This window comes from Cibotium barometz, chromosome 25, assembly GCF_041138505.1.
Source record: "Cibotium barometz isolate CiBa-2024 chromosome 25, ASM4113850v1, whole genome shotgun sequence".
NCBI classification, from domain to species: domain Eukaryota; kingdom Viridiplantae; phylum Streptophyta; class Polypodiopsida; order Cyatheales; family Cibotiaceae; genus Cibotium; species Cibotium barometz.
The window spans coordinates 11,167,995-11,195,372 of NC_141070.1; the positions used below are offsets into that span (position 1 = coordinate 11,167,995).

General features: G+C 45.6%; 1 protein-coding gene across 2 annotated transcripts in view; it reads left to right on the forward strand.

Annotated features, from left to right (window-relative positions):
- LOC147624248 (serine/threonine-protein kinase BSK1-like) overlaps nucleotides 1-27,378 on the forward strand; it is a 78,588-nt gene that overhangs the window by 26,211 nt on the left and 24,999 nt on the right. For both annotated transcript variants that reach the window (XM_086819213.1, XM_086819214.1), the window contains exons 3-7: nucleotides 13,353-13,488; nucleotides 13,790-13,923; nucleotides 14,055-14,160; nucleotides 18,125-18,210; nucleotides 18,351-18,539. In XM_086819213.1, the coding sequence (XP_086675339.1) occupies nucleotides 13,353-13,488; nucleotides 13,790-13,923; nucleotides 14,055-14,160; nucleotides 18,125-18,210; nucleotides 18,351-18,539 (651 nt within the window). The remainder of the gene's footprint in view (nucleotides 1-13,352; nucleotides 13,489-13,789; nucleotides 13,924-14,054; nucleotides 14,161-18,124; nucleotides 18,211-18,350; nucleotides 18,540-27,378) is intronic.

Sequence of the window (27,378 nt, forward strand, 5' to 3'; positions counted from 1 at the left end):
AAACTAGCTTGCAACAAGCTCAAAACAGCCCTAAACTTCTGAACCCGTTCTCATTATTTCAGACCTATTAAAGTCATTTTTGGTAGAAGTAGATGCTTGTTGAAATTGTCTTGGTGGAATTCTCCATTAAGAAGAGCATGCTGTGGCAATTGAAAGCAGATGCTTGAATGAAGTGGAGAAAAGGTATGACATTTATGAGAAGGAATTATTAGTTGCGCTTCATGCATTAAAGAAAGCTATGGAAGCATTATTTGTTGGGCAATGAATTTGTTGTTAAAACTGATCATCAAATCTTGAGTATTTCAAGACTTGGAAGCACTTGCAGGAGAAGCATGTGAGATGGAAAAATTTCCTCTCTATGTTCAATTTCTAGATTATGTATACTCTTGGAAAACATAATGTGGTGGCAAATTTGGGCAAATTTATAGCAAGGGAAACCTCATCCTTATTCTATCAAAGAGGGTTATCTCTTGATGAATAATCGCCTATGCATTTTTCTTCCAATCAGAGAGAAGGTACTTACAGAGAGCTATCGGCCTCTTTATGCAGGTCATCGAGGAATGGCAGCCACTTTAAGTGCATTAGAGAGCTTCTTCTATTGGCCCACCCTTCAAAGAGACACTCATCAGTGTGTAGAGTCATTGCTGGTTTGCCAGAAATCCAAGTATGACAGGCATAAAACTATACCAAATGTCCCTATTGAGTCCATCACAATTCCAAGAGCTTCACAAGGTCATGACATGATTTGGGTCATTGTCGACATGTTTAGTAAACAATAGCATTTTATTCCTTGTCACAAAACATTGAAGTCTTTGGAAGCATGGAAGCAGCATGTCTTTTCATTCAGATTGCATGGAATGCCGAATGAGATTATCTCAAACAGGGACTTGGCTCACAAGCAACTTCTGGTGTGCTTTGTTTGAGAACTTTGAAACAACCCTTAAGTTCTCTTCTTCTTTCTATCCTCATACAGATGGTCAAACTGAAGTGCTGAATCTTACACTCTTGGATATGCTTAAGGTTTATGTCAGTGAACACAAAACACAATGGGAAAAGTATCTTCCTTTGTTAGAATTTGCCTACAACAGAGTGCATTCATCTACAAGGAAAAAGCTCCAAATGGAATCATGCAGGGAAGGGTCAATCTTCCACCCATTGTTCACACCAAAGACAAGATATTTGTTGCTGATCAGTTTGGTTTGGATCTGAAATCAGCCATGACTTAGGTATGAGCCACCATAAGGCTAGCTCAGGAAAGAAGAAACTGTCAGAATACGCAGCGGAGATGATGACAAAATCTGGAAACACAAGAGCAAGTGCAGAAAAAAAACAGCAATGGAGAGAGAGGCGTATAACTCTACTATATATACACAAGAAGAATCCTGAATACTATACAAAATGGCAAGAGGGCAGTGGGGCCATTTTATATGGCCCCCACGGCCTGCATCAGAGGCAGCCGGCAGGCCCTGAATCTCCACGACCAGCCACAACCAGCAGTCGGCCAGCTGTCATGAGTCGGCCAGAACAGTGACTAGTCCGGTTGTACCTGAGAACTCCAGCCACCACATGGAAGCCACCCAAGCCATAGAAAAAATGGGAAAAATGTGGGGAAAAATACGGGGAGTGAGGAAAAATGAGAACAACACCTACAAGGGCGGGCACACCCACAACAAAGGCCCTGGTGTCTGGTAAAGACAGGAGATGACTTCTAACATCCCCTCTCAGCTCCTGGCTATGAAACCAACCACAGGGAGCTGGGGTGCCGCCTGAGCAAATCCTGAGATAGCGACTTCGTGAGTGAAGAGGTCTATCGTACTATCCTCCGTCAAACAGAACTCTAGCAAGATGTAATTAGCAGCGAACTGTTCACGAACAAAGTGCCTCTGGATGACCGTGGGTTCCTCTGGTGGAAGCCCAATCCTGCCATGCAACCGTACCACCTCACAAGCAGCATCACAAGCAGCCCGGTACTCTGCCTCTGTCGACGACAAGGCAAAAGATGACTGCCTCTTACTGCTCCATAAAATTGCTCCTGGGCCTGAAGTAACTCCTCGTGTCTGGATCTCCTCCCCAATTTGAGTCACTCCAACCGTGGAGTCGGACTCCATCCATCAATCCCCCTCCTGTGTATAAAAAGTCCATGATCCTTCGCATGCTGCAGAAACCACAAGATACGCAATCTTGCCTCCTAAAGAGTCATCTGCAAACTTGAGCTCAATAGCCTCATTAGGAAGCTCCCGCCCAATCTGGTATCCATCAACCAAATCAATGAACCATTTTGCTTCCGAGTCAAAGAGGCATCACACTGCTCCCAAGGATCAACACCTGTTACCGTGGGAAGCCAAGTCTTGGAAACCTGTTGAAGACCACGCGAGGCCTTCTGAAACCTGTTGACCACCCCCTCTGAATCCGGAACCACAAAGCCTGGAGAATCCACCTCGTTCTGCAAGTAATCAACTACCACCTGCCTGGCTTTCCAAGAGGTCCCCGTGGAAAGAACATCCTCATCTACAGGAGTTTCTTTGTCCCGAATACTACGAGACATCAGAGCATAGGTTACCTGTAAAGTTTCCTCTGGCTGACGAACACAAGAACTACCAACATCAGTACTGGAAAGTTCCTGCCAACTGCTGCCATTAACTGGCAAGCTATCCACCATCTGGTCCGAGAAAGCTTGCACCTGCAGCATATCCACACCTAAGTGGCCACTACCAGACTGCCACTCATCATAAAACTGAGGACCTGGGAGAGAGAGTGCTGAAAGCTTGTAAACTCCATTCTCCACTCCGCCTTCCCACACTACCTGGCTTGTTGCCTTGTCCTGGAGAGCAACAAAATGCTCATCAAACTCCACCCGTACGCCAGTCTTGCAAACTTGATGCACTGACAACAGATGAAAACCAAGTGACGGAACATACAACACCTGGGAGGAATGCTTCCTCCCTCTGCCATTGGAAACTATCTTCAACCTGCCCCCACTGTGAACTGGGATAGTGGATGTATCCCTAGTAAGAATGTGACCAGAATACCTGCAGAGATCTTGTAAATCTGAACGGGAAGGAGTCATGTGCCTGGAAGCACCACTGTCTAGAATCCACTCTCGAGTATCCGTTGCGGAAAGTCCTCCAATCTCCTCCCTGCCTGAAGAAAATGAAACATCGGTGTCCATCACCTCCAAGTGCACAAAAGCCGGAGTCTTCATGATTGCTGCTGAAGAATCTTCACCCTTCTTGGTCTTCCGCTTGGGACACTGCCTCCAATAGTGGCCTTTCTCGCCCCAATGATTACAGGTCCTCTCTGCCCCTAGTTTCTCGCGGTCAGCGTCGGACTTTTTCTCAGAAGACTTCCCTTTGCCCGTTTTACGGCCTTTTGACCGTTGGCGAGTTAAGGCCTTCGAACCTCCGCCTTGTGGAGGGTTCGTGAATCGTTCCCCCTGGTCCAAGACCATGGGCACAAGCTCCTCCCACGTGATGGTGCTGAGCTTGCCATTGGTAATCAAAGACGAGTAAAATGCTGAGTACTGAGAGGGCAAGTGCGACAGCAACGTTATGGCCATGTCCTCTGACGATATCTCCTTCCCAGCCTGAAGAATTTCTTGCTGAAGAGCTTGCAGCTTGTTAATATGCTCCCGCATCATCGACGACTTTGCAGGGCTCATAACCCGCATCTGTACTTCCAAGAAAATCCTCTTCATGGGCGATACCCTGTTGTAAAGAGAAGCCAAATGCTGCCATATACCTCTGGCCACCATCATATGCTTTACATGATTGGTTACCTGCGGTGTGCAGTTGAGGAAAATAAATGAATGGACCCTGGCGTTGACACGATCCCACAACTGTGCCTGTGCCTCCCGGTCCTTTCGGATCGACGGTAACTCCCCTTCCTCTACTTCTGGCCGTGGAACCCCAACAATGATGAAATCAGCAAGGTCGTAAGACTCCAGAACAGATTCCATCATAACCTTCCATATGCCGTAGTTGTTCCCATCCAACTGACGGTCCACCGGGAACGTGGGGAGTGTAGGGATCTTCACATGCCACTCGGCCATCTCTAACAAATCTGCCATTGCGGGGATGTAATTTGAAAAAAGGGTGAAGGGGTGGGAACAAAGAAGAACATACACTTGCAAGTGGCTGTCCAGCAAATCAGCCCGCCGTCCTCTTGCTTCTCTTCCCAAACAGTCCCGTACAGTCCACCAATCAGCAACACAACAGTCCCCCTCTTGCTCACACAAATCCCAAGAACTATCAAGAGCCTAGGGCTCTGATACCATGTCAGAATATGCAGCGGAGATGATGACAAAATCTGGAAACACAATAGCAAGTGCAGAAAAAAAACGGCAATGGAGAGAGGGGCGTATAACTCTACTATATATTTACAAGAAGAATCCCGAATACTATACAAAATGGCAAGAGGGCGGTGGGGCCATTTTATATGGCCCCCAGACTGCAGTCGGCCTGCATCAGAAGGCAGCCGACAGGCCCTGAAGCTCCACGACTAGCCACAACCAGCAGTCAGCCAGCTGTCATGAGTCGGCCAGAACAGTGACTAGTCGGGTTGTACTTGAGAACTCCAGCCACCACATGGCAGCCACCCAAGCCATAGAAAAAATGGGAAAAATGTGGGGAAAAATACGGGGAGTGAGGAAAAATGAGAACAACACCTACAAGTCGGGCACACCCACAACAAAGGCCCTGTAGCTTGGTAAAGACAGGAGATGACTTCTAACAGAATCAAGCTGAGAAGTGACGAAGGCATTTATAAAGCCTTTGAAAAGGGCACTTGGGTTTTGCTGAAATCCTCTTGTGTGTGCTGTATGTGTGATTCGGTTGCACTCTTCTTTGTATCTTTGGAAAACCCTAGCACATAGGTGCAAATGTTCTACAATAGGTGTCCCCTTTCTCTCTCTTCAACAAAAAGAGTCCCCTTTATCTCCCTCCGACAAAAGAGTCCCCCTTTCTCTCTTCTCGTTGAAAAGTGTCCCCTTTCTCCCTTGAATGCCTCCCTCTCTCTCTTCGCTAACATGTGGTTCCTTCTTTCAGCAAACCATCTGTCCCTCACCATATCATTCGAGCAGAGTTTGCTATAGCACCTATGGTGGTAAAAGGATAGTGATCCTCCATGATGAGGATGACAATGGTGATCCATACATATCTACATTTACGTAGGGATTATTGTTAGTTCTTTTTGTTATGCTGACTTTTTTCTCCACTTCCACACAAGCGCTTCCCTAGTCTCTCTCTCTTCTCTATCTCAAACCCTAAACCCTAAACTGTTGCTGCCCTGCCTTCGCCCTCTGCTCTGTGCGCTCGCCACCGCCGCCGCCCTTCCTTTGCCCTCTGCTTTGTGCGCCGGTCGCCGCCGTCGCCGCCTCTCTCCTGCTCTCTCCTGCTCTCTCTGTGCGTAGTAATCTGCTTCGTGTGCCCGCCGTCATCGTCCTGCCTTCGCCTTCTGCTCTGTGCGTAGCAATGTAGAATGTCCCTACCCCGGACTAATGGTTGAACCGTCAACCAGAAGCCACTCCCGTACTTACCCCATCGCGCATCGTGCCGGCTCCCGGAGGAAATGTACAAAAAGCTGCAAGCTGAGATGCGACAAGAGATGGAAGCTTGGAAGGACGCATGCCTGGGTGCATGCATGGAGAAATGTATGGAATTATGCAAGGAAGAGATGCACAAGCGTGGCAAAGAGGAAGGAGAAATAGCTACACAAGAAGCCCTTGCTCTAGAGATTGCCCAATTGCGAGACGCCAATGCCAAACTTGAGGTGGAAGTACAGAAGGCTAAGAAGGTAATCACAGCAAGTAGAGATTCAAGAGGCCAAATCAGGATTCTGGGAGGAGCATGCAGGCTTCCGAAAAGACATGGAAGCAACCAAAGAAGAGGTTGGAGAAACATCCAAATGGGTTGAGGTTGTGAAAAAGCAAAAAAACACTCCACACTTCGAATGCCACATCCATCATGACGGCCACGCTTGAGGAAGAGAAGCGTCGCCAATCTAGGACTCTACATGTGCGAGTAACAGGCTTGCAAGCGGGCAACTCACCAAAAGAGGACGGTGAGACTTTATGTAGACAGATGGGTCTCACTAACACCCCTTTTGTAGATGCTTGGCGAGCTGGGAAGGACTTGACGAGGGAGAGGCCTCTCCTCCTCAAGTTCAAAGATACGGAGTCCCGTTTGGCTTTCTTGAAGAAGAGGGCCACCCTCTGAACGACCAAAATATACCTTGGAGATGACCTCACCCCCCTACAGGTGGAACACAGGAAAGTCGGGATGGTTCAGGTAGGTTATGGAAGCCCGCAAAGCAAGAAAATGGGCCGTTTATCGTGATGACCGAGTCATCATCATGGATAAACGCCCCACATGACGGTGCGGGGCCTATGAGATCATAGATTCATTGAGGATGGGAGTATGGAATTGCAATGGAACTCTATGGTCAGACACAAGAGGCTTCACAGAGACTTACACAGATAGGGATATTATCTTCTACACAGGAATGCATCAAAGTCTTGAGAGAGGGCTATCCAAAGTGGAGGGTTATACATGGGAATCAGCTTTCAAAGGACAAACACGTGACTAGGGAGGAGTGGCATGCTTGTTTTGCTCTCATTTGAGAGGCATGCTCACAATGGTTAGACACGATGAAGAGGCTCATTTTATGTGGATGCGATTAGCCGGGCCTGGCTTGAGAGTGATGCATATTGCAGTATGCTACTTCCCACCAAAGAAATCAGAATACGCATGCAGGTTGACAGAGAAAGGGGAGACTCCCTATTTGCCATTATTTGCAGACATTGCAGAGTTCGCCTAGCAAGGAGAGGTCCTCCTATTAGGAGACTTTAATGCACGAACAAAAGGGGAACAAGTGCAGACATATGGGGAGATGCCATTATGTTGTCAGAAATTGACTTGGCTGAGATGGGCCTCCACAGGGCCAACCAGGATATGGGGAATGCACCATCATATGGTAGACACTTCTTGGAGATGGGGGCTATGCTTGAGCTGGTTATATATAATGGGTTGTCCAGATGGTCGCAGTCGGACAGCCTTACATCTTTTCCGCATGGGGGAGGCACTAGTACGGTGGATTACCTCATGGGATCTCCCGCTCTTACACCACACATCCCAGACTTCACCATCACCAGGCATTACTTTCTTTCACGATCTCATGCCCCATCTTATCGTCCACACCCACAACCCCTGTCACCACCTTCACCCGGATTAATTTCCATCATGATCTTGACCACATCTATGAGGACCACCTCTCCCGCCACATTTCAGCTCTCGACTTATCCCTCCCTATCTCCACCATCACATCCCAACTTTCCTCCATCATCCATGGCTCCGCCCACGCCAGCTTCCCCTACACCACATGCTCCACAACAAGTTTGCCAGTGGGATTCCAAAACCAGAATGGATGGTATGATGAAGAGTGCAAAACCACCAGGCTTCGCCTCTTACGTGAGAGGGAACATGGGCTGATTTCAGCACATAAGATGCAATGCATCTTTTGTACATTCACTCGCCCCCGAAAGAAACGAGCATTTCTTGCTAGATGAGAACAAGAGTTATACCAGCTCTTTTTGATCGAGGACAACTCAGAAAAAAGAGCACCTACACCTATCACAAATCCTTGCCTTTGGGAAGCCTATGCACGGCAGCTGTATGATGTGCCAAACCAACCTATACCACAAATGTCACACATCCCGATGCCTACATCATCTTATCTCTTTCATTCCCCCAATGTCACTAGGGCTCTTAAAAAGCTGCATAATGGGAGAGCAAAAGATCATGAGGATCTATGTGCGGAACATTTTGCCCATGGACACCACGTATTGGCTCCCATTCTTGCCAGTCTTTTTATAGAGCACTCTGTGAAGGCTTCCCACCCTCCTGGACTACCAACACCATTGTCCCCATCCACAAAGCAAGAGATCCCACGGACCCAGGTAACTACAGGACTATCATGATTGGTCACACAATGGCCAAAATCTATGGGGTAGTAGTAGAGGACATGATGAGCTCTATGACAGAGAGGATAGGAAACAGAGCATCAGGCTAGGCAAGCTTTAGGAGAAACTTCTCCACGCTGGACCATATCTTTACTTTACGGGCTATCATAGAGGAGTCGAGGTCCTCAAAGAGACGTGTATTGCTGCCTTGTGGATTTCCGCAAAGCCTTTGACTCCGTCCCTTGATTTTGTCTGATAGGACACTTGCAGGAGCTCCAGTTCTCACATGAGATGATATGGGGTGTGATGGCACTATATGAGGCAATACTCAGCCAAGTACGTGCACCCGGTGGGACCTTGGGAGATATATGTAGCACTATTGGGGTTAAGCAGGGCTGCCCACTCTCACCTACACTCTTTGGCCTATATATTGATGAGATTGCAGTATTTGTGGATAGTTTCGGAGGTAGAGGTTCACCATTGGCTCAGACAGTAGTGCCCATATGCTGACGACATTGTCTTGATCTCAGATTTAGCCGAGGGTTTACATAAACACTTAAATGCATTGGTCAGATGTTGCAGGGAGAGAGACCTTATGGTCAATTTGGGCTCAGGCCTTGCTAAGATGTTCCAGCTTGTCAGGTGTGCAGTGGATCCTTCTCAGAGTGCCCCCCCCCCCCCCCACTCTTTGTGTGTGTGGTTGATGAAATCCCTCTTCCTTCTCTCTTCGAACAATTCCCCCTTTCCCTCTCTCTCTTCAACACCCTCCATCCTTTTTAGCACTTTTTGCCACTGTCCAGTTCACACCACTTTGTGCACGACCCCTCTTCTCTCTCTCTCTCTCTCTCTCTCTCTCTCACGTTCCACCTTTTCTCACAACCCCTCTTCCCTTTCATAGACCTTTTGTCTCATAGACTTGTTGGGTCTTTTGCAAGACGTTAATATATCTTCTTCTTCTTCTTCTCCCTCTTTGACAACCTCCATCTTCTTCTTCTTCTCTTTGACAACCTCCATCTTTTGTCCTTGACATATACATCTTTCTTCGACAACTCCATCTTCTCTCTCTTCGTGAGTAATAACCACACGCTCTCTTGGCATGGAATTCCATTGTTCCCCTTCTTCCCTCTCCTCGCCATAATAGAATCATCTCTCTCATGGCCATGCCAAATCCCTCTCATTGATTTCTCTTGTGAGCTGGAACACATCATCACCTCTCTCTTATCACTCCCCTATGCCTTCCGTTGAAAAGTGACAAAACCCAATCTCTCTCCTCCACTAAAAAACATATTCAATTTCATCTCTCTCTCTCTCTCTCTCTCTCTCTCTCTCTCTCTCTCTCTCTCTCTCTCTCATCGACTACAACATGTACTAAAAAGCATATCACAATTCCTCTCTCATCGAATCGCACCAACCTCCGTGTGATGAAGCCTTTCGTGGGATTGGGTGCGTGAGCCTCACCATCCCCAACATGTAGCTGCTCAATATCAGGGAGTTCCATGCCTTGGCAGATAATTGGATGAACCTTGTCATATATTGTTCTACACCCACTATTGGGTCCTGATGATGTTAGTGAGGATGTCGCAGTATCTAGTCCATACTATGCATGATGGGGTTGAAGGTTTATTGTCTTGTGGATGACTACCATGATGCTAAAAATTGCACTTTCTTATAAGGTGAGTTTGGGCATGTTCCTGGATTCCTAGGTATATGAACCTTGTCATATACTCTAGTTTTTGCTCCTTTGAAAGCCCAAACTTGTCCTTCATGTCCCACTTGAAGGGGGGCTTCTTAGAGCCTTCTTAGGCTCTTTGGTATCACATAAATCCCTCTTTTGTTGGTGTCCTGTCTTATGCATAGAGGGAGCAATTCTTTGCATGTCCTTTCCCATGATGGCATGGATCTTCTCGGTAAGGTGCATCACATGCACCTTCTCAATGGCCAAAGGCGGAAGTGACCACCTCTTGGAAAGTTGATTGGGGTAGAGTTTCAAGACATATTTGATGATTGGTTGGAGTCCTGCTTCAAATTTTCTCTTCTTCTCAACTTCAGTGATGGCAAGGAAGGCCAACACTTTTAAGGTAGATCTTCCAAAAGTTGGTATGGTAGGAATCCACCTTTTCGACTGGCCTTAGGCCCAAGATCCTCCCGTAGTTACTGATTTTCCATTGCCCGTAGGCGCCCGCCTGTAGGCGATGCTGCCAAGGAAGCACCAAGGGGGGGTTTGAACCCAGGACCTCTTGGTCCTAGGCAAACACCTTCACCACTTGAGCTATCACCTCATTGGCAGGATGCAACCTTTTCATGTTCTCCTTTTGGCGGAAAATCTCCCAATCATTTATGATGTCATCCTCAAAGTTGGGTGGTAAGAAATCCTGGCGAAAGTAAACTTTGAATTCGGCCCACGTTTGTGGTGCTTTTCTCGAGAGCTTTTGGGCGAGCCACCAAAAGATCTTGCGGTGCCCTTGAGGTGATGGCCCACTTGCCTCAACTTGGATTTTGTAGTCCTCCAAGAATGCAACTTCAAATTGGGAAATGAAGGACAATGCTTTGTGCAATGCAATTCCCCATGAAAATGATCAAATGTGACATGCTTGTCACTTGTTTTGAATTCCACAAGCTTCTTGGCACACGCTCTTCCAATTGCAGATACGCATCATCAAAACATCCTTCTCTTGCACCGGTTGCTTGACATGCTCTACATTTGCATCCTTTTGCTTCTCTTTTGGGCTACACATACTTTTTGGAGGCTTCTTGCCCTTGTCTTGCATACTTGGCCGACACATTGTGCGTTTTCCAAGATTAGAGGGTTGAGATTCATCATGCCGCTCCCTCTATGGCATTCATGGCGAGGCTATGAGCTGGATGAAGAGGTTTATGCACATCCTAAGGTGGGGGAGAAGGTGATTGCACGAGCACCACTTGAGTGTTGGCCTCTCCTTGGATCAAGTTTAGATGCCGTAACCAAGGTGAGGTCCCTTCATTTTTTTAAAACATTAAAAAAAAACCCGGCCTTAGGCCCAAGATCCTCCTGTAGTTACCATTCTTTCATCGCCCATGGGCGCTTTTTATCCGCCCGTGGGCAATGTGTGCGAGAAAGCACCTTGTGGGGTTTTGAACCTAGGACCTCCTTGTCCTGACAAACATCCCTACCACTGAGCTATCACCTCATTGGCCCCCTTCTTCATTTTGCACTACATCCCCCCTCTTCATGAGGTAGGCAATGTTAAGCTCATGTGGGTTAGCTCCAATGTTTTTGGCCACATCCCAAAACATAGAAAAGTTTTGTTCAAGTTTAATTTGAGAGAGGCTTTGTTTACCCTTGGAGACCTTTTCCGTCTTTGAATCTTCTTGTAGTTGCTTGAGAGGGATCTCTTGCTCTTCAAGCTGCCTTTTGAGAGCCTCTATCTCTTGCTCTTTATTGCTCACATTTTGTGAAGGTTCCATTGGTTCATGGACCACCTTATGCACCTCCGGTGATGCAATTATGTGGAAAGGAGAGCAGCAATTCACCTCAATTAACCCTACTAATAGAAATTTAACACAAGAGAGGACTAATTCCACCACAATGGGAAGGAAATCTGGTCTTTGATACCAATGTTATTTAGTGGATTAAAGAGTCCTAATCTTGTGATTAATTAATCATTAATGAGAATAACTTTAAACAACAAATCAACACACTCTCTCAGCACATATATGACACGGCAATCCACACTAGGACTAAAACAGTGCCCCCAACCCCCTCAACCCCCGGCTTTAGGAATAACTATATTCTAAACGAGTGACACAAGGTACAAGAATGAAATCAAAGAAAACAATACCACCGCCCAAACCCAAGGCAAGGGGAGAGTTTAGCTTCACACTAGGGTTAAAGACAACATGCTCTACAGGGTTAGACGTTGATCAAGGCTTTTGGACAAGCCAAACGCTTGTGAGACACGCTCTTAACCGTTCTAGCCATGCCCATAACCCTAGATGCACGCATGGAGCTATTCAGGGTCTTCAAATGGAACAATTTTATGCGTGAAAATCTGAAATTTCAGCAAAAGAGTAATTTGCTAGGCACCAAGCACCTCCCGGGGAACACTTTACTCGATGAAATTGCTCAAAGTAGCTTCCTAGACACTTGGGAAGCTTGTAGAGCAATTAGGGTTTCTGAAAATTTGGATTTTCTTGCATGAAAACAGTCCAAATGGGAGGCTTCCAAACGGCGTTGGCAGCATGTGGATGGAAAGAGGAGGTCCAAAAACTCTAGTGCATGGTGAGTGGAGGGTAGGGGTTGAAAATCAGAAAAATCGGCATGTAGAGAAGGTGCAACACGTGTTAGGGGTGCGAGAGACAAAAACAAAAACGAGTTTCTCTTTGAGTAGAAGGAGGAGAGGTGTCAAAACATGCACACTTTGCTTGCTAAGTGTCCAAACATGCATGCATGCATGCATAACTTGACAAGTGTCTAAAGTGTTCACATACACTTAAAAATGGGCTTGGGTACTCTCAAGAAGGAGGTTTGGGAGTTAGTGTACCCCATAAATAATAAGTGGGTGTGAACACATAAACTTATAACTTAGAGATCCCAAAGCGAACCAAAAATTGAGTTTTTGGCCCAACTTCAGAGCTCTACAACAACCACGACAACCACTTGTCAGAATACAATGGCACGCGCAGTCTCAATGCCAGTAGTTCCCGGCGCCACAAGTCTGACCCACAACATCTCATGCAAGACATGAAAACAAGGCACACATGTAGCAAAATCATCTAACCAGCCAAGCAGGTGTGAGATGCATATGCATATGAAAACTTGGAATTTCCCTGTTCACGATCCTTGTACCTGTCTTGGGCCAAAACCAAGCTAATAGACCTAGGAATGAGGTCACAAAGCGAAGCTAGTGTGATCCCATGCCTAGCCAATCTAGGACTTCATGCTAACCAAGATGCACTTCGTGCGAGCCAAGCTTGGCAAACTGGATACACATCATGTGACCACTTCCGTGCGTGTACATAAGCAAATTCACATTTTGTGATCATCTCTGCTCTTAAACATGAATTAAATTTATGCATTGGGGGCAAAGTTATGACAGCTCTTCTTCGATAAAAGGAGCAGAAAGATAAAATGATCTGGAGACTCGTTTCTAAACGTAAGAATTGATCCTATCTTCATGCACATTGTGGGCATGTAATGCACTTACGGTTTGGAGGGGTGTCCTGATTGTTGATGCATGTATGGTTGTACCTGATCTTAAGTTTAACTCAGGAAGGTCTGGTTTTGTTTCTTATTTTTGCACTCTTTGCTTAGGAGAAATATCTGAATCGTTAAGCCATGAACATGGAGGTTTAACAGACCAAAGGGGCTCATTTTGTTTGCATCAACATTCTCTTATCCTGTAAAATGGTTTATTTGCAGGAAGAAGCTTGGGGTGTGGGCCAAGTTCGCTTCAATAAAGTCGTCAATCTTATTGGTTGCTGCTTTGAGGGTGATGAACGCTATTTAGTCGCTGAATATATGCCCAATGAAACCCTTGCCAGGCATCTCTTCCACTGTAAGTAACGCAAGAAACTTGTTTTAAGTTAAAAAGCCTTGTGGCTCATTAAATATGTCAGCCTTTAACAAAATATACAGTTTTTTTTTGGGGCACGTAAGTACAGGGAATATGCTTGTAATTATCAGTTTGTTCTGGTGATCTGCTGACAAACTTTCAGGACAAGATTTATCTTGAACAATCTGTGTCGCTTTTCAGCTAACATTTTGGACACATTCCCACCAGTATGTTTGTTTTCTTTATGTTGCTTTTAACCAGAATTGAACACACGTTTCTTATCAATGATCTTGAAAAGTTGTAGGGGACCAGCATCCAATGGAATGGGCAATGCGGTCAAGGGTGGCCTATTTTATTGCCCAAGCGCTGGAACACTGTAGCAATAATGGACGACCATTGTATCATGATCTAAATGCATACCGTGTTCTTTTTGATCAGGTAACTTCGCCTATCTCTTCTTGTTGATGTATAGCTGCACATTCGCTTCTAGCTTCAGTTCGTTTGTTGGAGTCTCAATGTTTGGCCTATGCAACAGCATGTTCTTTGTTTATGTTGGCTGAATGTTTCAGGATGGTAATCCACGGCTTTCATGCTTTGGCCTTATGAAGAATAGCAGAGATGGAAAAAGCTATAGTACAAATCTAGCATATACACCTCCTGAATATTTGAGGACTGGTACCAATTTTTCCCTCTCTATTCACACATCAATCACGCCTTATCAGGACTGCTGCTGCTTATGAAGTGTTAGCTCCTGCTTTTTGGCTGAAAGAAAGCTGAGATGACCTATCAGACTGCTGCTTATGAAGTGTTAGCTCCTGCTTTTTGGCTGAAAGAAAGCTGAGATGACCTATCAAACTTGTGGCTTTTTCTAATTGCAAGATTTTGCATGGGACATTCCATTCCCTGTCACTATCTCACTTCTTAATTCTAGAATTATATGGAGGTTTAACCAATTTGCCGCATCACTTTTTTTTTGGCTGGCATCTCACTCTGATTGTAACATTTATTTGCCTGTTGTAACTTTAGCTTCATCAGTTTTCTTTTTCCAAGAAAGGGTCTTGGCGGAGCTATCGTGCTACTTTGAGTGCAGGTTCAGGGTCTATAGAGCTTGTGGGACGTGTGGATTCAAGTCCGCTTAAGTAGCACTGATTGTCACATTTGAGTTTGTGCATCATTCAAGATCTTGGCCAATCGTGGCCTGGATCCCCAAATGTGGCATGCTCTAAGGCTGCCAATCATTTTTTTTTTCTTTGTCACATGCAACTCGTAGAACCATAGTATAAACTGGTATTGGCGGCTTTCATATTGTGATATTTTTCTTAATCCACAGCCCAATAAAGTCCAGCCTTGCTTTGCCTTGCTAAGATGATCCAAGGCATCTACGTTTATATCTGATTTGCTGCTATCACAAATTTTAGATATTTGATTTGTTAGACATCATTCCCTTGCTGCTGACTTCTTGTGTGGTGTCCTATTTTAACCTTGCTGACCAGGTTAGCTAGAGGGGCTGGTCACCCCTCACATCATTTCCCACCTTTTTTCCCCATTTTATGGAGTCTTGGGCATTTACCCTAATCGTGGAGAGCTGGTTGGCTGCCCTTACATGGGCATATATATAGCCGGTCCTTCCCTCCCTCATTTTCATTGCATTGCTTTGTTTGCTGCAGTCCCTCACATACGAGGCCTTCTTCCCCTCTTGCTTGGGGCTTGTATCCTTGTTTGGTAATGTTGATATCAAGTATACACCTGTGTTTCCTCTCTCTCTCTCTCTCTCTCTCTCTCTCTCTCTCTCTCTCCTCATAGTTGTTTCAGTTTCAATTAGTTGTTTAATTGTTTTTAGCTTTCCTTACACAGACATTGTATCAGATCCACCAATTGTTGTAACCTTTTTGGTCTCATAGGTCATTTTGGCCTTTTGAAGACGTTAATATATCATTTCATTTCATTTCATCTCTCTCTCTCTCTCTCTCTCTCTCTCTCTCTCTCTCTCGTGTTTCCACTTTCCGTCTTCCGTTGTGCATTCTATCATGGTATCAGAGCCGGTGACTTGCAGTGTTGGATGCTCCCTCCTCTCCCTCCTGCATTTTTTTTTTCTCAGCTTTGCTGCTGGACAGCCTGCCTCTTCGAGGCGCTTCTCCACTGCAGCTAGAGGTCATCCATCATTGGTTTTGTCGGCTGCTCTGTTTCAGGGCAGCAGCACTTTTTGTAATGCGTTTTTTCTTCTACAGGGGTTTTGCAGCAGTTTCTCTTGTGCGTTTCCATATTCTGCCGTGTCTACAGCCTTTCACCTCTGCGTTTTCAGAATCACAGCCTTGTTTTGCTGCGTTTCTGGACTGATTCTGTTGGTAGCTCTAGCTTCACTTGGGCTTCTTCGGTTGGACGTGAAGGTACTTTCTCTTCAGCGTTTCTCCTCATATGAGGTGTGGAAGTTGGGCAGCGTGAATTCAGGTTTGCAGTCCTCTGGTTGGTTGCGTTTTCTTCTCCAGTGGACACATATCACATGCAGAGGGGGTTTTGTGTGGATGTGTGGATTGTGGCTTTGGTGGCAGTTTGTTGTTTTGGAGGATGGACTTTTGGACGCGGTGGGATGCTTTGGATCTGTGGTTGCTAACTGTGCCTGGGGCATAGTGGTACTTTCAGAGTTTTTCGGATTTGGATCAGAATCAGGTTGGGCTTGTACTAGTCCGATGACATCATTTTTTAGAGGGAGATGTGGAGTCCTTTCATCTGGCGATGCCCACCTCAGTGGAGTGTGCTTATGTATAGCATTGGGCAACTCATGGTACAGAGTTTGAGCAGATGGACCCCATCTTTTCTACAGAGTTTTTACATCTTGCAAAGCCGACCTTTCTAGAGGATGTTTTTTGTTAGCATTTGGCAACTCTTGTTACAGAGTTTGAGGAGATGGATTAGAGGGTTCCAGTGAGGAGCAGCGTGCTTCTTCTAGGATTGATTATCTATAGGATCTAATCTTGGTGGTTTTGAGGTTTTTCATACCTTCTCCAGGTCGGAAACACGACATACAACTCGGGGAGTGTTCTTACACTTGGGTTTGGCACCATTATTTGGAGCAGCACGTCGCAACCTACTTGGTTGTTTTCTTCTAGAGGAGCGGTGTACCTGGCAGCTTGTTCTGTTGCTTTTGTAGTTGAGTTGCTGAGAAGATTGCTTGTGGAGCTTTCCTGGTACTGGTTTTTGCAATCTTTCATCTATGATGGAGGACGGCGTCTTTGGCTTCTTGGAGTTCACTTAGCATCCGGTGCTGAGAGGGGGTGTTAGACATCATTCCCTTGTTGCTGACTTCCTGTGTGGTGTCCTATTTTAGCCTTTAGGGATGACCATGTTAGCTAGAGGGGCTGGTCACCCCTCACATCAGTTCCCACCTTTTTTTCCCATTTTATGGAGTCTTGGGCATTTACCCTAGTCGTGGAGAGCTGGCTGGCTGCCCCTACATGGGCATATATATAGCCGATCCTTCCCTCCCTCATTTTCATTGCATTGCTTTGTTTGCTGTAGCACCTCACATACGAGGCCTTCTTCCCCTCTTGCTCAGGACTTGTATCCTTGTTTGGTGATATTGAGATCAGGTACACACCTATGTTTCCTCTCTCTCTCTCTCTCTCTCTCTCTCTCTCTCTCTCTCTCTCTCGTGTGTTTCCACTTTCCATCTTCTGCTGTGCATTCTATCATGAATCCAGTGCTTTGTGAAGTGATGCTATCTGCCACTACGACACAACCTTATGGGGTAATCCTCTATTGAGTTCCTTTCGAGCAAATCTTTTCATCAGCAATTATTTCATGTGATTTATCTCTTTACTTCCCCTACTATGCCTCTGGACCATGTGGCATAACCATATGTCAACTTTCAAGTGATGTCCATGGTGGAAGGAGATGCTTGTGACATGCACAAGGAGCTTGATTTATGGGGCAAAGAAGGCATGCTTGTTACGTTGAGTAGGGAAGGTGGAGATTGGGCAGGTCCAGAGTCAAACTGCAGTTAGCAGAAAGTGCTGATCCCACAGCAGGGAACAAGATTCAATCCAAGTAGAGTGGGCAGCATGGAACGATCCAAGCAGGGCAGGAGGATAGCAAGGAGGTGGCTTGTCTGATGAGTTGGCCAGCCTCGGGACATTATTGGCTGATTCATTCCAAGTACAGTGGGCAGCATGGAATGATCCAGGCAGGGCAGGAAGGATAGCAAGGAGGTGGCTTGTCTGACGTTGGCCAGCCTCGGGAAACTATTCCTAATCCTCACTTGGTAGTACCTCAAGAAGTTTACATTAAAAGCTTTCCTAATTTTCTCTTAAGGCAACAACAAATGCAACTCATGCGCTAGGGACGTAAACCGTCTTCTATTTACGTTGACTTTAGTATGTCTTGTGGGTTTTTCTGAGAGCACTAGTACATAGATGTTATGGGTGTCAAAAGAACAGTTGAGATGTAGCCATCAATAAATGAACTCGAGCAGAGCTCTCCCCTTTTTTTCTCAAGGTAAACATGGTACAGGTCTTTGCAGAAAAATGTATGCTTGCGTCACACAGTACAGGTGTCAGGTCTTTGCAGGAAAAGAGTATGCTTGCATCCAGTCATCAATGTTGTGTGTTCTAGGAGGTTTAATGATCTTATCATTGTTTTGCAGGTAGAGTAACTCCAGAAAGTGTTATTTTCAGTTTTGGTACAGTTCTATTGGACCTATTAAGTGGGAAGCACATACCTCCAAGTCATGTAAGTTCAGAAACCAGTTGAGCTACTAGCTTAATGTTGATTGAATGCTTTCGATGCATTAACGTGCCTTTAGAACTTTATTCAAGATGCGTGCATATGCTTTTTGTTATGCCATTTTTACTAGAGGGATGCTCTTGCAGGCTTTAGACCTGATAAAAGGGAAAAATATGCTGTCATTGATGGACTCACACTTGGAAGGCCAATTCACGAGTGAGGAAGGGACAGAGCTTGTACGTTTGGCTTCACGCTGTTTGCAATATGAACCCCGGGAGAGACCTAGTGTAAGAGCTCTGGTGGCATCATTGGTGCCACTTCAGAGGAAGAATGAGGTATGTACTTCTTACTTCACTTGTACCAGATAGAGAGAGAAATTATTAACAACTATGAAAGACCAGAAGGGTCTATGAGACCAAAAATCTATTACATAAAATCCATGAGTAAATTGGATGTCAAGTCTGTAATGCGATGGATTAATGAGCCCTAATCTTGTGATTAAATAACAATTAATGAGAAGAAATTTAGACAACAAATGAACACTCTCTCAACACATAAATGACACCCCACGCTAGGACCGGAATAGCGCCCCCCCACCGCCCCTCCCCCCTCTCTCCCCGCGCGGTCAGTTGCTGTGAGGGCAACGTCACACCTTTGCAAATTGGTTAGCCGCACGGATGGCTTGAGCTACGTCACATGGATCCCCACAGGTATTTGAGGCTTGCCTTGGAGTCCTTGAGACAGTTAGCACTTCAGTCAGCGGTTTGCACTTAGTTCTTTGGATATGGGCTTCGCATGGACCGCCTCCCACCCCTTTAGTACAGTCACCTTTTCTCTAGCTTTGTCATGAGGACACCAATTGGGTTATCCTGTTAGATCTTCTCAGCCTCTACACCCACTGCACATTGATCACAGCTTCGGAGCTCTCACTGAAGATGCACTTCTACAAAGATTACTTCATTGAGGATGGATTCATCCAATAGTCGGGCTATTTGAGTGTTCACATGTCTCATGCCATGTAGATTGTGATGGGCCAGATACGGGCTTCATCCCACCGCCTCAAAGTGGAGACTGGGAGAGTTGAGCACGTCTTTAGAGCTGGGAAGTTCATACGGAGACCCAGGGAGGAGAGGAGACCTAGGGAGCTCATATGGAGACCCAGGGAGGAGAGGATGTGTCGATTATGTCATGGAGAGGTTGAGACAGAGGAGCGTTACATATGTCGCTGCCCAGTATACTATGAGAGCTGTGGGAGGTTTCATTGTCTATTGCATGAGGGATTTGGCCCTCTTTCCAAGATCATTGACTTCCCGGACGAGTGCTGCCTAGGGCTCTTCTTGCTTGAGCTCTGTAGACACATGGACACTTTCTTGCGAGAGCTTCAGCCCCAACCACCCCGACCACTCTCGTGCCAGCAGTCAACCATCACCAGCTTCTTCCGAACCCAGCAGGAGGAGGAGGAGGAGGAGGAGGAGGAGGAGGAGGAGGACACCCATATAGTGGATCTCATGGACCCACCTCTAGCTGTTGTTGCAGACCCATCTTGCTCGGGAGAGTTACCTCGGACCAGCCCTCCACATGTGCTTGGTGCTCCCGCCTCCTTGTATGCCGCTCTTGGCCAGACTCTCTAGCCCCATGTTTGATATTTTGGAGAGTGGCATAGCATCTATTGGGGGCTGCTGCTCCTCTCATGTTTCATGTTCCTTGTATTCCATGATGAGATTTCCATGGACAGTTTTGTATCACTCGAGTGAGATAGTTTTGATTTGTTCTATTTTATTTTTTGTTCCATGATGAGATCCGCGGCTTTCTCAACGCAAGGCTTGCCAGGTTTATCCAACCTAGTAGCCAGAAGAGATGGGAGGAATTTGATGAAATTATACCTTTGTTGGACTAAGTGTGGTGGGGCCAAGCCAATAGATGATGCTTGACCGAACTAATTACACCTTCATTAGGTAAGATGTGTTGGGGTTAAAGCCACTAGTGGATGCCCGCTCGGCAGAACTTGCCAAATCTTGCTGATAGGAACTTTAATTTATGGATGCAAAAGTGAAACATGTTTAATGGACATGGATTGGTTTAAGTAGAAGGGTCTAGGGTGAAGGGGGTAGACATTATTGTATCACTTTGGTCTCATAGGCCCGTTGGGTCTTTAGTAGACACACAGTAGTCCAAATCATATCATTCTTGTTAGCAGTTTTAAAAAAATCACTAATGAAATCCATATTTATTTGTTCCCATGGATCTGACCATCTCTCTCTCTCTCTCTCGATCGGCGACAACACTCACTTTCTGTCTACGGAGTAGCACGCGCGCTCTCTCGCTTTGGATCTGCAGTAGGTGGTGCTTGTTGTGCGCGGCAACTTGCGCTCTCTCGCTTTGGATCGGCCAACCAGTAGGCAGCGTTTGGTGTGGCGGCAGCACGCAAGCGGAGGTGCACGATGGGTCGTTGACGAGGGCCGAGAAGGGTGCGGCTGGGGTAGTAGAGTGAGGACAAGACTATATAACAATCAACTCCATTATGCATAGTATGGACTAGGTACTACGACATCCCCACTAATGTCATCAGTGTCCAATAGTGGGTGTAGAACTCTGTATCAAGATATGCTCTCACACACGCACTCCACACACACACACACACACACACACACACGAGCATATATTCACACAGCCCTTCGTACTGAGTTTCTGAAATTATTGATTTTTCGAAACCTCACGGTTTCTTAGCCGAGGGACGAAACCTTTTGAAACAAAACCTGAAAAACCTCGAAACGAAAAAAACCTCGAAATGTTTCTTGTGATTATGGTTCTTATATAGGTTTTCAAGAAAGGTACGGTCGTGGATTCACGAGTGTTCCTTTGTGGAGGAACGATCGTGGCTTCAGCAAGGGACGACCGTGGCTTTGTTGAGGAACGGCCATGGCTTTAGGAATAAACAATTGTGGATGGATAACTGAACGGCCGTGGCTTTAGGAATAAACAATTGTGGATGGATAAGTGAACGGCCGTAGCTTTTATGAGGAAACGGTCGTGGCTTTCTGAATGAATGGCTGTGGATTCGTGAGGAAACGGTCGTGACTTTGTGAGTGAACGACCGTGGATTCATGAGGAAATGATTGTGGCTTTTTGAATGAGTGGCCGTGGATTGGTGAGGAAATAGCCGTGACTTTGTGAGTGAACAACGTTGGATTCGTGAGAAAACCACTGTGAACGGCCATGGCTTTATCAATGAACGGCTGTTCCCTTTGACTTGGAGAGTTTTTTTTAAAAATAAATTTCATAGGGCATCTTGTGAACATGTTTTGTACCCTAAGACTACATGGTTAGCACCCCGGGGCCCGTTACGAGTTTTGTATTGACTCCTTGCCCAATTGGCAATAGCGAGTAGGCGGGTCCAATTAGGTTTGGGCAAGGTTGGCAGCTCGTTGTAAAGCCTTGATGAAACCGATCCCGTCAAGTGAGAAAGACTCCGTTGGACACCCACACACTTAATAGCACAACTTTAAAACCACAAATTTGAAATGGACAACTTAAAACAACTTGAAATTTAAAGGAAATGAAATGAAATGGAAAGATGGACACCAGCACTGGGGCCGGAACGGGCCGACCCCCCCCCCTCAATATATGATATATTTATTGGGAGTATTTAATAAATACAATGCTCCATGGGTTCCAAGAACTAGATAATGTCCATGTACATATGAAAACAGTACCAAACAAATAGGCTCGAATTTCGATGTAGAAGCGCGAAGCAGAATGACCACTAGTGTGGTCCAATCTCTACGGTCCTGTGCTTTCACTGGACTCCGCGGAGAGCGCCTCACTGGTGTTCCGAGACCACGCACAAACAGGCGCTCTCGTACTAACGCCTGGCTCTCCCGATCTCAGCACCTTTGGACCGAGGTTCGCCAATATAGCTTGGACAACCCGGCACCGAACGGGTGTTGGCCGAGCGGAATGAAGCCTTTATCAGATTTAAACATAAAATACTTTATTCAAATCTGAAAGTCACTTACTTGTAGATGGTTGATAGGAAACCAATACTCGTGGTGTTTGCAGAAGATGAAACCACCCAAGAGATGTGAAGTCTTCTTGTAGCCGCCAAAGGAAAAGAAGTACAACCTTGTGCAAATAGGCGATAGAAAAATTGCCTTGGGAGAAGTAAAGTCTCACTGCAGGAACACAGCCACCCGTTGTATAGGAGAAGGTGGCTTAGCCTCAAGAAGCATGGAAAAACAACCAGTATAGAGTGGCCTGGTTGCAGATGAACGCTCTGACTGCAAAGGGGTAGTGTAGGTGCCTGTAGTGGAGAGAGGTAACCTGCTGGAAGAGATGCGCAGGAGAGCTCACAGGCGTCTACAGAGGCAGCTCCGTCTGTTGGTGGCAGTCTACTGGGGGTACCACGCTGCCTGCTGGTCCAGGAGGAGTCGCCGGTTGCAGTACAACCTGTAATAAGAGGAGGTAGCGCAGCAATCTGGAGGTGACAGCCGCCTGCAGAAGGTGCAGTCACCTATATAGGAGATGAAGCAGCCGCCTGTGGAGAGTAGAGGCAGTCGCTTGTATGGGTGGTGGAGCAGCCGATAGGACAGCCAGCGAAGGTGATCGCCGGGTGATGAACCAACGCCAGATAGAAGCGATGGGTGCCCACGCTTGAAGGAGAGAGTCCCTTGTTATAAAAATTAAGGTGAAGTTAACTTTGGTGATACCCACGTTTGCATGTGGGTGGGGAGTTTGGGTAGGTAACCATGCCCACCCCCACACTCACTTAAGTGGGGCTCCCCACCTTGGCCCCTAAGTGGGTGCCCACATTTAAGTGAATGTGAACACCTAACCTTATAAAATGAAAGGTCAGAATTTGAAACATTAAAACAATATGTGCGACATACTTACCACCTGTTCACATGCACCAAAACTTGTCAGAATACAGGGCAGACTTCACGACTCACTGGCAGGCGTCCTCGCTCAGTAAGTAACACGTCAAGCAGGCAAACACACAAATACATGTCATGCGAAAACAGTTTCAAACATGCAAAATATGTGTGCATGTGCAAATAGTAACATGGACATATCTCCCGTTCATGGAACAAGTACAAAATATCTGTCGGCACAAAACTGGCACGACATAAAAACATAAAAACCTGGTCTTCCTATGGAGTGACAGTTCCATAGGTAAGACACAGTTCCAGGCACGAGTCTTTCACAAGGTATCTCCTGGAAAGCTTTCCTTTCTCTCCTTGTGAAAAACAATCTGTTCTGGCTGGAGGATCTCCTCAAGCTCTTCAATTTCTGGCGGATCTTATGTGACAGGCTCATCAGGATCTGGCCCCACATATTTTCGAAATAGACTCACGTGAAAAGCATTGTGAATCTTCCAATGACTAGGTAAAGCAAGCCTGTAGGACACTTCATTGATCTTCTGAATCACCTTGAAGGGTCCATAATAGCGAGGGGAAAGCTTAGGATATGATCCTTCTTGTCCTGGCCTCTTCCGAAGCCTAGCCTTCTCAAATTTCAGCAATACCCAATCACCTTCTTTGACTTCCATGTCCCTTCTATGCTTGTCAGCAGCCATTTTATGCTTATCTTGAGATCTTGCAATGGTTGTCCGCACCTGACCAAAGGCAACATCCAAGTCACGAACATATTCATCAGCTGCAAAAATCTCATCCTTGGTACGAAGGATGGGTGGCAAGACCACTCTGCCATAAATAATCTCAAACGGAGCCTTTCCTGTGGAAGCATGGATTGTATTGTTGTAGGCAAACTCAACAAGTGGAAGATACTTCTCCCATGCACTCTTTTGATCTGCCACATAACACTTCAACAAATCAAATACGGCCGAATTTGCAGCTTCACTTTGGCCATCCGTTTGGGGATGATAAGCTGATGAAAACTCAAGTTTAGTACCCATATTATCAAACAAAGCCCTCCAAAATAGGCTTGTAGTCCTGGGATCTCTATCCCCAACAATGGATTTAGGCATACCATGATGCTTGAAAATATTAGCAAGAAAAAGCTTTACCATATGATCAGCTTTAATGGTTTTCTTGACGGGCAAGAAATGAGCTTGCTTGCTAAACCTGTCCACAATAGTCCAAATAGCATCATTCCCATGCTGGGATCTAGGCAAATCCATAATAAAATCCATCGTGATACTTTCCCAAGGTTGCGAGGGAATAGGCAATGGCTGAAGCAAACCTGGAGGCTTTTGCCTGTCAAATTTCACCTTTTGGCAAGTAATACATGCACGCACATAAGCCTCAATGTCTTTACGCATGCTTGGCCAAAAGAAGTACCTTTGAATCATGTGAATAGTAGGCATAATACCTCTATGACCAGCATAAGGTGGAGCGTGACATTCGTCCATAACCTTTGGACGCAAATCCTTCACCACACATAGGCAATTATCCTTCATGAGATAACCCTCGTTGATAACATAAGAGGCATGTGAATGACCAGCCATCAAATCAGTCCATATATGGCAAAAATCAGCATCCAAATGATACAAATCTCTCACAGCAAATAGATCTCCATGAGAGGCCACTGAGACTGCAGCAACATAAGGCCTCCTAGATAGTGCATCGGCCACCACATTTTTCTTTCCTGGGGTATGCACAATCTGAAAATGAAACATGGAAAGAAAATTTGCCATTCTCATCTGCTTCTCTGAAAGCTTGGTTTGAGATAGAAAGTATCTCAAGCTTTGATGATCTGTCTTGACTACAAATTCAGCCCCAAGAAGGTAGTGTTTCCAAATCTTTAAGGCGTGAATTACAGCCAAGAGCTCTTTCTCATAGATATCCATATGAAGCTCAGCATCATGCAAACGACGGCTCTCGTATGCAATTGCATGCCCTTCTTGATTTAGGACAGCTCCTATGTAATCACCACAAGCATCACATTCAACCACGAATGACTTGTGCAAGTCAGGAACAATCAATACTGGACCACATATGATCGCATGCTTGAGTTGCAAGAAAGCATCCTGTTCCTTTGAAGTCCATTTAAAAGCAGTTTTCTTCTTCGTGAGATCATGTAGAGGAGTGGCAATCATGGCGAAATGCCTTATGAAACGCCTGTAATACGAACATAATCCCAGAAAACTACGTACTTAATGTACGTTTTGCAATTCGGGCCAATTCCGAATAGTCTCTATCTTTGTAGGATCCATTGTAACTCCGTCCTTGGATACAATATGTCCCAGATAATGAATCTCTGAAAGGAAAAACTCACTTTTCTTGACATTGACGAAAAGTTTATGCTTCCGCAACTCTTCGAACACTGTGACCAAATGAGTTCTGTGTTCCTGCTCATTCTTGGAGAAAACCAAGATATCATCAAAGAAGACTCCTGTAAACTTGCGATGGGTCGGAATATCCTATCCATCATACGATTAAAAGTAGCAGGAGCATTGGTGAGACCAAAAGGCATTACCAAGAATTCATATAATCCGAAGGCTGTCCTGAATGCAGTCTTATGGACATCTTGTGGCACCACGCGTATCTGGTGATAACCACTCTTCAAATCAAGTCTGCTAAAGCAAGCTGAGCCATCAAGCTTATCCAAGATATCATCAATACGTGGAATTGGAAATCTGTTCTTGATGGTAAGCTTGTTCAAAGCTCTATAGTCTACACACATACGGAATGATCCGTCCTTCTTTTGAACAAGAAGCACAGGAGAGCAGTAAGGTGAGGAACTGGACTGAACCAAACCTTTCTCTAAAAGCTCGTTTACCTGCTTCATGATTTCTTCTTGTTGTGCGGCACTCACTCGGTATGCGGGTTTGTTAGGTGAAGAACTACCTGGCACAAGATCTATGCGGTGATCTTCGGGCCTTTGGGGAGGTAATTCACCTGGCAACGAGTCAGCAAAACAGTCGTTGAATGCATTAAGAAAATTCAGCCTATCATTAGACATAGCATCCACATTTTGATGATTTGGCACAAGACTATCACGCACAAAAACCAAGTACGCTGAAAGACTCTTTTTCATTGCTTTATTAATTTGGATGTGTGATACAACTGGGATGAAATCCCCTTCTTTGCCAGCATCAATAAAGTGCATGCGGCCTTTATGCATAAAAGAAATCATATTAGACTTGTAGTCTTTGCGGGGCTCAAGCCTATGGTGCCACGGCTTGCCCAACAATACATCACATCCGTTCAGTGGAGCAACTAAGAAATGCTCATTATCAAGGTAGCCCTGTATATGGATGCACAACTTCCCTATCAAAGGGGTAACCTGCACCTCTTTACCAATAAATGCAGCTTCGGCTTCAATCTGAGGTCCCATGTTTTCAACCTCAATACCGAATGCAGCTGCCATTTGCATAGAGATGAAATTGTCAGTTGCACAGTCATCAAACATGAAGAGTGCGGGCTGATCCTTGATTTGCCCCCAAGCCTTGCAAACCATTCGCTCTTTTGCATCATGACCTGTATTACCTTGCACATCAGGAACTGCATGTACATTAGCTTTGGTGTGCTTGTCCTCGTGCTTTGATTTGCGATCTGGGCATTGCCGAAACATGTGGTCTTTGCTACCACAAGAAAAGCATTTTCCATCCTTGGCATATTGCTCTCTTTGCTCCGGGGTTAAGCCGAATTTGTTCTTCCTTGGACCCTGTTCTTTAGATGTGTTATTTTCAGCTTTACCACCCTTGTAAGGCTCCCGGAAGTTCTTTTTAGGTGGCTGTCCACCCTTTTGCTGATTTGGGACAGCCTTGTCTTTTCCCTTGGAACCTCCTTGATCCTGCTTAATCTTGAGCACCAATTGCTCCGTAGCAAGGGCAGAAGCTGTAAGTTGTTGCAATGTATGTTTCGGGTGCAATTCAATACCCGATCTATATGCTGGTTGCAGTCTAGAACGAAACTTCCTCTTTTTTTCATCCTCTGTGATTTGCATGAAGGGAGTCACTTCCAGCAACACTTTCCAGAATTTGTTAACATACTGTTGCACACTCTCATTATCTTTTTGTTCCAGCTTGTCCCACTTTTGAGTGAGAGTTTGCTCTGCATTGGGTGGCAAGAACTGAGCATAAAATCTATCCTTGAATTCCTTCCAAGTAGAAATGGGATCCTTGGTGATCTTTTCAGTGATCCACCAATGAGCAGCAGTCCCTTTCAAAAACATGCTAGCATGGCGCACCTTTGACTTTTCTGTGAAATACTC